Source organism: Ictidomys tridecemlineatus, chromosome 6, assembly GCF_052094955.1.
Source record: "Ictidomys tridecemlineatus isolate mIctTri1 chromosome 6, mIctTri1.hap1, whole genome shotgun sequence".
NCBI classification, from domain to species: domain Eukaryota; kingdom Metazoa; phylum Chordata; class Mammalia; order Rodentia; family Sciuridae; genus Ictidomys; species Ictidomys tridecemlineatus.
Window position 1 is genome coordinate 168,890,035 of NC_135482.1, and position 11,174 is coordinate 168,901,208.

Below are 11,174 nucleotides of genomic sequence, written 5' to 3' on the forward strand. Positions count from 1 at the left end.
AGAAAGGAGAAAGTTTTCCAAGATGTTCAACACATTATTTGTAGCCACAAAATACAGAAACTATAAAGCATTAAGTTCCCACAATAGAAAGCACAGTTGTATTTCTTACATGAAATATATAGGCAATAAATGCTGATGATAATGTAAATGATAACATGGCATGTTACTAAAGTATTAGTTTGTATGAAAAAAAGAATATAAATACAGTTTAATTATAAAAATAAAAATTGTTTTTTCAAACAATTAATGAAAATAGACTTAATTTAATGGTTTTGTGATAATTTTTTTCTTTTTTAAAAAATTATATTAATGGGAGGGGAAAAGGGATACCTTACTTAGTGAAGGAAAACATGCTGGAGAAATAGGAAGCAAGAGACAAATTGTTGGTGGAAGTAGAAAGGAATTGTTATTTTGGTACTGTTTTTAATTATGTAAATTCTTTTTACTTAAAACTTCCAGTAGTTGAAAACAGTTTGAATTTTTCCAAGAAATAGTATTTAGATGAGACTGTACTGTGGTATAAATCTTCTTGAATCTATCCCAGGATCTAGGTATTCATAATTTATCTTGCCTCCACCCATTCATTTCTCCATCTTTAAAGCATAATGATCAATTTAGTGGTTTTGGTCCCAAAAAATTGGTTACTGCTCTATAGAAAGAAAGGATAACCTGGCCCCTTCACTAGAGAGCAGCAGTTGTCCACTGAAGGTGCTGTTTATAACTGCTGTTCAGTAGGCTTCTGTCTAAGTCCAGATTATTCTCATAGAATTATCCTTGATCAGAGAAGGTCGTCCACCTCCAAGAAACAAGCTGTGCATCACAACATGTCTGCTTTTAAATAAACAAAACAAAAAGTTATTAACATCCAAACAAAGGCAGATATAAGGATTTTTATTTGTTGATGAATAAATTTACCCAAATCACATTTAAAATGATTTGGGAAGAAGAGTTTGTAGCTATTATTCTACCTTTAATTTTTATTTTTCTTTTGATTTCTATTTGTTCCTTTCCTAAGCATAAATGCTCTTTTGGAGGTTTAATCAGTCAACCAGTGTTTATTGGAAGTATTTTATATGGAATGCACTGAGCAAGCTGTTGTGAGGTTCCCAAAACATTTTAAGATGAGGTTTCTGCCCTATCTACTTAGAGAGGTAAGACATATTTACATCGAAACATAATGATTCTAGGTGATAAAAAGTGCTAGATAATTTTCTTAAGTTTGCTTTACATACCTTATAGATAAGTATTTTATTCTCCCTTCCTTTCCTGAAGGTAATTGTAGTCAGGAGAGTAAGGTAAGCCCTCAAGCTTTCTTCCTCTATAAAACCATTATTGACTTTGTGTGCCAAACACTTGACAGCTTTAACATAATCTTAATAATAACTTTGTGAGGTATACATCATCAGCCCATTTTAGGAAACTGAGAGTTGAAATAACTGCTCAAGGTCACCCTGCTAATCAGTAGTAGAGCCAGAATTCAAACAGGAATGCCCAGTGTGTTACCTTTTCTACTATGTCATATTACTACTCTTTTTGATGATAATAGAAAAAGCCATGAGAATGAAGAGTAATACCGAAGATTATAATTATGAAAAGCAAAAAGGAGAAAGCAACTCGATTTTATAAGATAGTGTTTCCCATAGACCCTTAATAATTTGTTTATGCACATAGTAATATATCACTCCTTAGGTCCATTACCTTAACTATAGAACACTTTAAGAAATTGTCTTTTTTTTTTTAATCTAAATGAGTCTTAAATACAGTGATAATTCATAATCTTAATTTTTAAGATTTCCAATGTTGAATGAGTAAAGGAATATTATTTCCTGTTACTACCAATAGTAATCCCTGATAACAATAATGAATCCTTAGATGGATTAAAAACTACTTAAGGTTATATCCAGAGTATTAGAGAATTCAGACTGCATTAAAGAATACAGTCTGATTAGGCATCTGGCATACCTAATTAGAGAGACAGGTTTTTGTTTCAAACTCCTTTGTAGTTTGTAACCTCTGTGATAACTCTGCTGTACTACTTCTGTCAGTATTCTCATTTGCTAGGTATCAAACCAAAGGTTCAAATCTTAGTGTTTTGTTTTTCCATTACATTCTAGGGCCTGCTTTGAAACCAAAATGTGTATGGGACAAAGAGGCATAAAATATGTAGGTAGATGAGATGTTCTCCTTACTTGTAACAGCTCCAAACCTGTTTCTCCTGGTAGGTAGAAACACTGGCCTCCCACAGGTTCTGTGATTTATCTCATCTGACTCTGTCTCCAGGGAATCTGTGACTGCTTCTCCAGTGTCTCTGCTCTGCTCTAGGCAGTAATTATCCTAACTGTTCCTTTAATATACTTTGTTGGTGAAGCTGATGGAACAATGATGTCCATATGTAAGACCTGCCCCGTCAATGAAATATTAAAATGCAGTTGTGTGCAGCCAGATGTTTACTACTTTATAGATGAATGGAAAAGTCATTTCTATTTTGTCTTTGTTTTCAGCGTTCTTACTTCCGCACTCTTCTCATGTATGGGTTCCACTTTCTGGTGTGGTTCCTTTGTGTCAAAGGAATCAGGGACACACAGTGTGGGTTCAAATTACTAACTCGGGAAGCAGCTTCACGGACGTTCTCATCTCTACACATTGAACGATGGTAGGTTTTTAACTAGAATGTATCTGGTAGATCTTATTACCCAACAATTATTCCAGATAAGAAAAGCAAGTCCTGTATTTTCATAATGAACATTCAGATTTAAACAAAATGTGCATTTACATTTATAAACTTAATCTGTGCCTTTATACCTTTACTCAAACCCAACATATGCTTTAGTTGTATGTTCACCTTAATTTTATACAGTATTAACTGAGAAGCCTAAAAACATCTTGTTTTTTAAGCTTTCTTTTCTTTATTCCTTTGAATTAAAAACATACACACACACACAGAAATACCGAGCAAAATAAAGTCTCCATTTCCACTTCTTCCCCTCCTTTTACAGGAGCTAATGTCTTTCTCCTAGGCCAGTCCTTCACCTTCTGCATCCTTTTCTACCTTCTCCAAAACCTAATCCTGTTCATTTCCTTTTCTCTTTTGTGTATTCAGCCTTTTCCTCTCAATCACATCTTTCCCAAAGCCCCCTACTCATGCCCTTCTAGCTCCGTACCACTACCATCCCTACTCTTCTTCCACAGCCAGCTTTTTCTTGAAAAACAGGTCTGTAGTTCACTGTTTCTATTTTCTCATTTCCTTCTCACTCTAATAATAACGCACTTTAATATGGATTTTTTTCTTATCCCTCTTACCTCAGTGACATTAAATCCAGTGTTCATGTTAAATGTTTTCATACCTAACCCATAATGGCATTTGATACTTCTGCTCCCTCTTTTAAAGTACACTATTCCCTCCAAATAGATCTACCCCAGACCTCGCTCAGCTCTCAACCCATATTCAGTAAGTGGCACTATTATACAGAACCTAGAAACCTTAGTGTCAGTCCTGACTTTCCCCCGGCCCCTGCATATATCCCACCAACGTGACCAAAGAATGTTGGTTTTACCTTTTGGGTTTTACCTTTTATGTTCCTCTCTTTCTCTCCATCTTCACCACCACCATCCAGGACACCATCCTTTCCCAGATGACTAGGTCGCAGCCAAACAGGCCTTTTCAGAACTTAAAAGGTGATCATGCATCTCTTTTGTTTAAAATCTTCCAATGGCTTCCCATTTCTGTGGAGGTGCTGCAGTCTGACCCCACCTGTGTCTCCATGCACACAAGCCTTCCTTCTCAACTTGTCCTCCACATCCTCCGCAGGCAGCCTGCCCTCACTCTCCACACTAGCTCAGGTTTCCCAATAATATGTTATTGCTACACCATGAACTCTGTTCCTGTCACCCATTACATCTATAGTTCTTTCTTAATGCTTCTTTTTCTCTGTTAAAGCATGAGCTCCACAACACCAAAAATCCCATTTTATTTTGCTTACTAGTTTATTCCACCATTGAAAGAGTATCTGGTACATAATAGGTGCCCAGTAAATATTGTTTGAAAAATTAGTGATTTTGTCATGAGTTCTGGTGGGTATCTTTATAATTATTCCAGTATATGTCCATTTTTATAGTCTCTACCAGTTTTCTATGTTTCCAAAGACATATGTCATATAATCCCCCCAAAAGTATTTTTATTTATTTATTTGTTTGTTTGCTTATTTTTGTACTGGGGATCAAACTTGGGAGCACTTTACCACTGAGTTACATCCCCAGTCCTTTTTTTAATTTTTGAGATAGTATTTCACTGAGTTGCCTAGGATCTCACTAAGTTCTTGAGCAGACCTTAAACTTGCAATCCTACTGCCATTCTTATAATCCCCAAATAATTATTTTAAAGAAATTAGTTTTAGAATTAAAATTATTTAGACATGTTTTAAAATCTTTTTCCTAGATTAAAAAATTTTAAGTAATATAAATTTGATTTTCAAATTCAATGTTTTTATTATATTGAAAGTATAAATTAAACTGATAGTTGATGGGACTCCATAATCTGAAAGTCTAACTTAAGAAGCAATTCTGGAGTAATGTCCTCCATCTGCACTAGACAGCTGCCAAGTGCAGAATTAGGGTCAAAGAACTTGGTTCCTTGTAGTTGAAAGAAAGGATTTAGAAATGAAGGACCCTGTTTTTCACTGTTGAGGGTCTTTTAGTTTTCTTGAAATATAAACGATTAGAGTTAATTACCTAAAAATCATGAAGTTTCCTGTCAGGATTATTCTAGGTGGCATTATCTAATAGAAATACATGAGATACAGATGCAAGCAATATATTAAAATATATTAGAGCTATAGTCCTGTAGCCACATTAAAAGTAAAAAGAAACATATGAAGTAAGTTTTAATAATATATTTTAACATAATATATCCAAAATATTGTCATTTCAGCATGCAATCATTGTGAAAAAAAAAATGTTGAGGTATCTTTTATTCCCTTATGTACTGTATCTTCAAACTTATAGCAATCTCAGATCAGACCAGCCACATTTCAGGTACTCTGTAGTTTCGTATAACTACTGGACACTCTACTGGACAGCAAGTTTCTGGGGTTTTGTTTTTGTTTTTTGTAAGTTGAAAACCCAGTATCGGATTTTTTTCCTTTTGAAAGTTATGTTTATGTGCATGCCTTCTTAATTATTTGTTTTGGATTTCATTAACATTGTATTGACCCCACTGAAAATTTTAGACTCACATTTTTCTTTATGGTCTAGCTATGTTTATTTTGCATCTGTAAAGGAGAACCACCAAATATTTTATCAACTTAGCAGCATACCCTTCCCCACAGTTAGTAGTTTGTCAGTGCTTGTTATTTAAACACCTCTACATTTAAACGTTCTGCATATGGATATCCAGTTTTCCCAGCACTGCTTATGGAAAGAGGCATGTTCATGAACATGAAAAAAACATTCTTCAATCATGGCTTTGACAGTCTCTTCTCTTTGTTTTCTCTATCCTCTCTTACAGTAGAACGTCTTTGCTGGTCCTATAATTTCATCTTTTCCCTTTTATATTTTAGTTCTTTTGAGGAGATTCTAACAATTTTATTATCCAGCTCTCCTTTTGAGTAACTGTTTCTGCTTTAATTTTTTTTTAACAGTACTAGGGATTGAACCCAGAGTCTTGTGTTGCATCCCCAGCCCTAAAACATCTATTCTTGTTTTATGACTACAGTATCTTCTCTAGCTTACTGAATGTCTTATTTAAAACTTCAGTGTTTTGTTTGTTTGCTGCATTGTTCTCTTGCCTTCACTTTTTTTTTTCATTTCCTCATTTATCATTAAAATCTTTCCTCTAATGCCTTTATTATGATAGTAAAACTTTCATAGGTATCTGTGCACATATGCAGAGCCCCTAATTCACTGATAGATTTCACTACAAGTTAAACTAGTAAAGCCACATGAAAGTCCCACCTGTTACTATCCTTTGGACTGAGCCCTTTTCCCTAAAGTGGGATCCTTCAGTCTCCTGCCTAGGAGTCATGAATCAGGCTGTCAGTATTCATAGAACCAAGTAGGGGAAAGAATGAATGGGGAGAGAGAGAGAGTCCTGTTGCAACTGTGCCTATATCCCCTCCCCCAGACATTTTTAAGGCCTCTGATCCCTGAGCCTGGGGAGAGGGAGGGTTCTGGTGCGCATTAGCCTGCTTCTAGGCTTCTCCACTGCTATTATCCATTTCCCTAGTTACCACATAACCTGTCCAGCTGTTTTACAACTTCCAAATTTTTTACTATCATGTGTGTTTCTTCCATTCTTCTTGCTTTAACTTAGTGACATTTCAGGATCTGCAGTGTTTAACAGGGTCTCAGTATACTCTTACTTCTTTAAGATGTATCTGTTAGTGAGGTAACAGGTATACCAGAAGCCAAGTAACAAAAAGAAACATGGTAGTTCTGCCAAATCCACATTTGCAAAAACAAATTAAGATGCCTTTGATGGAGAATAATCTTACATTGCTTCTGGTAGTACAAGGCTCTGTCCAGAAGTGCATGGTATTTTAGTTAAAATTTGGGTCACATGTAACATAGTAATATGAACTGCAATTTTTGGTTTTGTTTTTTTGTCATGAATATATTTACTTTATTCACATTCTAAATTGTTTAAAGAGGGAAAAGATAGGTTTTAAAAAACATTTCAGTCTAGGATTTTGTTTTTTTTTTTAAATACAACATGATTTCAACTCATCAATGCTTATTTCCCCATCTACTTTTCATTCTTCATTTTTTGTGTTGTTTTGTATCTTTAATATACTACCATTAGAAAAATATTTAATAATGTTATTCAGATTATTGAATATCATTAGAACTGAGTCCAGTAGCTTTAGAAAGGTAAGGTTTAAGCACCAGACTTAATATTAAAACTATTTCCTTCTTTCATAAGTACCATAATTTTGGTAACAGGTTAACAAAAGTTTTACATAGTCCATTTAAAGACACTTTTTATCATCTTAATTAAATATTTTATTTGGATAAGAAAAACTCTTTTAAAAGGTAGTTTTCATATTGAGTTAGCCACACACTTGGAGCCCACATGGCCATTTTCACTTCTGATTGTTTCTGAGTTGTGATAGAGGTACAGCATTTTTTTTATTTGACTGTTAAATAATGACATTAAATCTCTTGTTTGCTTTGAAGCTTCTGAACCACTCAGTGTTCAATTTTTGACCTTCTGTGAATCTGAGCTCAGTTTTACAATGTAAGCTTTATATCTGCCTTGTAAGCTTCTTCAGAACCTGCCAAGGTAGAGATTAAATTACTCATCTTTTGTCGATATATTTTCTATTTCAGGGCATTTGATGTAGAACTTCTCTATATAGCACAGTTCTTTAAAATTCCAATAGCAGAAATTGCTGTCAACTGGACTGAAATTGAAGGTGAGTTTATTGTTTATTTGCAGCTGCTGAGCTTTGTCAGATGAAAGGAGACATCAAATAGTACAACTGACCAGTAAAGTTCAGCTGGGTTTAAGGTTCTCCCCTCTTCTCAAATCAGGGACTTCTCAGCTGTCAGAGAGGCAGTTCCATGAGAGTGTTGCTCGCTCATCCCCTCCTTCAGGCTTGTTCCTTCTGTATGTTTTCAGTATCTTCTTGTGGTCTTCAGCAAGGTTCTTACTCTGGTGAAGAAAGTTTAATAAAACCTCCAGTAGGGCTGGAATTGTGGCTCAGAGGGAGAGTACTCACCTCGCATGCATGAGGCACTGGGTTCCATCCTCAGCACCACATAAAAATAAAATAAAGATATTGTGTCCACCTATAACTAAAAATGTTTAAAAACAAACAAACAAACAAAAAAACCCTCCAGTAGAAAAGGTCATAGTAATGTGACATTAGAAGTAAGGCTGAGGGTTGGGATTGTGACTCAGCAGTAGAGCGCTCACCTAGCACAGGGGGGACCTGAGTTCTATTCTCGGCACCACATAAAAATAAAGGCATTGTGTTGTGTCCATCTACAAAAAAGATTCATATTCATTCTCTCTCTCTCTCTCTCTCTCTCTCTCTCTCTTTCTCTCTCTCTCTCTTTCTCTCCTTAAAAAAAAAGCGAATAGTGTATATATATATATATATATATATATATATATATATTCTCTTGAAATAAACTTTTATCATAAGCATCACCATTTTTTAGTTTTATATTATTTTATCACTCCATGGATATAGAATACCTACAAACCAAATAAGAAATAAGAATAATAAGTGTTTTACTCCAAGTGTCCACAGTCCATCAGAGCCATTTTTAACTATTTGCTATTCCTATACATATTCCAAAAATGTAAAGAGCTATAAAATCTATAATAATTTGAAATTTATCATAAATTTAATACTTACTATTTTTAAAACCTTGATTTGATATATAGAATTTAAAATATATTCTAGTTTTCTACCTTGCTTGCCTTAGAATGAACATAAATTATTTCATGGTAGGGGAACAATTCCTATTACCAGCTGAAGTCTTTTTTTCATATATTTTATTGATGTATTATAAATATATATAATAGTGGCATTTGTTACATATTTGTACATGCATACACATAGCAATATAATTTGGTCGGGATCATTTGTTAATAACTCCCTTTTTCCTCCTCATCTCCCTCCTCCTGGTCCCTTTTCTCTACTGGTCTTCCTTCTGTTTTTATGAGCTCCCTACACATTATTTTTTCCCTGACTTCCACATATGAGAGAAAACATGACCCTTGACTTTTTGCATTTGACTTATTTCATTTAACATTATACTCTCAAGTTCTATCCATTTTCCTGAAAATTACATAATTTCATTCTTTTTTATGGCTGAGTGAAACTTTGTATTTTATATATAAATATAAAATGTACCTACTAAAATGTAGTGTAAATGTATACCATGTTTTCTTTGTCCATTCATCTGCTGATGGACACCTAGGCTGGTTTCATAGTTTGTCTATTGGGATTTGTGCTGCTATAAACATGGGTATGCATATATCATTAAAGTGTGATTTAATTCTGTAGGCTAAATACTGATGAGTTACAGTACAGCTGGGCCATATGGTGGTTCCATGCCTAATCTTGAGGAGTCTGTGTACTAATTTTCATAGTAGTTGCACTAATTTATAACCTCACTAACAATGTAAAGTGTTCCGTTTTTCCCACATCCTGTCCATCAGCTAGAGACTTTTTTTTAAAAAGTCCACCTTTCTCCTGAGCACACACATGGTCTTCTCTTTGAGAGACATTGTTATAGTAAGCCATTATTTTATTGCCATTATTGCTCTGTAACCTCAGTTTAGAACAAAAAAAAAGGTTAAAGACCAGTCATGAGATTATACAAACCATGTAGTTTAGAAGGATTCAAACCTCTTGGTGTCTTGCTGAGTCAAACAAAGTTTACAGAAATTTTACTATCTCCACCATTATTAGCCTAGACTCAGAGGACTGGGAAGCAGGTCAACTCTGCTAACTTCTCTGTGCTGGTCTAGGCTTAATAATAAAGTATAACACCAATATCTACAAAGTCCTTTGGTTAGTGTTTTCTGAAGAAAGCTGTTATATAAATTCAGAATAGTGAAAAGATTTTCTTGAGGTGTTGCAATAAAATGTAATTAACAGTAATGAAATCTTAAACCTTCCTCTCGATACTCACTTACCTGAAGGTATAATACAAGTAAGGCTTGTAAGAATCCACTGTGGAAAATGGATCAGACCCGGAATTAGGCTGGTATTCCTGAGTAGCCTGAGACCACGAAGTCTGGACTAAATGATTTGAATCCAGTCACAGGCTATATTTTTCACCATTTAGACTGGATGATAGGACTGAGGATGTAGCTCAGTGATAGAGCACTTGCCAAGCAGGTACAAAACCCTGTTTTCAATCCCTAGTTCCAAAAGAAGAAAAAGTTGGGTCATGTATAGAGATAATTATATTCATCCATTATGTTTTATTTTCTGTTGTTCTGTATAGAATTATTGCTTTTCATTAACAAGCTTTCAGTGATCAGTTTTTATACTAGGTGTTGCCAGAACCCTTTTCAGACACAGTCCCTTCTTTCCTATTGAAGTTCAAAAAATTTTTGGTCATGATTTAAATAAAGTGTTAAAAGCTCACAACAATCATGTAGACTGACTTCTAGGATGTGGTTTTAAACTGACATTATCCCCTAAATTTAAGCTTATTTATTTTAATTTGTTTAAATTGCAGGTTCTAAATTAGTTCCATTTTGGAGCTGGCTACAAATGGGCAAGGACCTACTTTTTATACGACTTCGTTATTTGACTGGTGCCTGGAGGCTTGAGCAAACTAGGAAAGTGAATTAGATTGTTTGAGATCTTTGATTCTTATGTATCAGTGTCACATTATTTCAATTGAAATTAAATTTTAAATAAAGCTGTGATAGACCTGTTGTCATTGTCTGGCTTTGGGTAATTTTAAAGAACTACCATACATAAAATTTATACTTTGGGACAGAAATTTAAAAAAAAAAAAAAGGTTTGAATCAAAAGTCAGATTTTCTTTTCCTCTAACATTTTTTTAAATATAGTCTACTAGTCATTATAATTTTGAGAAATGTAATTTTAAGAAGACAGAAGCAATGATTCTTACTCTGATGTGCCTACATAATTCTCATGAACTTAAATATAAATCACATTCCTGTAACAGTTTTCGGTCATTTAAACATGAAGTTAGTATATGAGTCTAAATTTACACAAACTTAAGCATATCAGAGAAGCCTATATTTCAGCCCGTGAAAACTCTGAGAATTAATTATGTTAAAGGTAAGAAAATAGACTCAACTACCACTTAGGAAAGTAGCCACATCCTAAGACAATCTTAGTTCTCTTCCTCCCGATTTTATCTACATGTATTGTACTCACTGTCTCACCTTCTACACTCTTCCCTCTCGATTTCATGTGATGTAGAAATTCTGATTGAAAAGATAAAGATTTTAAAATATTAATAAATATATTTACTTAATGCCAGAAGCCTGTGTCATTGAGATATTATACGGCCTAGTAGCAATTATAAAATAATGAACCTCAAAAAAATCAGAATTAGATTATTTCTGACATCCTAGAGAAATAAGATGATAATAGTAATAATAATAATTACTATTATATGCCATAGTTTGGATTCGGAATGTACCCCAAGACCCAAGTATTGAGGGATTGGTCCCC

The 11,174-nt window shown here is 34.2% G+C and overlaps 1 protein-coding gene across 4 annotated transcripts in view; it reads left to right on the forward strand.

Moving 5' to 3' along the window:
• Alg5 (ALG5 dolichyl-phosphate beta-glucosyltransferase) overlaps positions 1–10,402 on the forward strand; it is a 40,856-nt gene extending 30,454 nt beyond the window's left edge. For all 4 annotated transcript variants that reach the window (XM_078016102.1, XM_021730473.3, XM_078016101.1 and 1 more), the window contains exons 8-10: positions 2,502–2,653; positions 7,324–7,409; positions 10,201–10,402. In XM_078016102.1, the coding sequence (XP_077872228.1) occupies positions 2,502–2,653; positions 7,324–7,409; positions 10,201–10,316 (354 nt within the window). In that variant the 3' untranslated portion in view covers positions 10,317–10,402. The remainder of the gene's footprint in view (positions 1–2,501; positions 2,654–7,323; positions 7,410–10,200) is intronic.
• Positions 10,403–11,174: the final 772 nt, after the last annotated feature.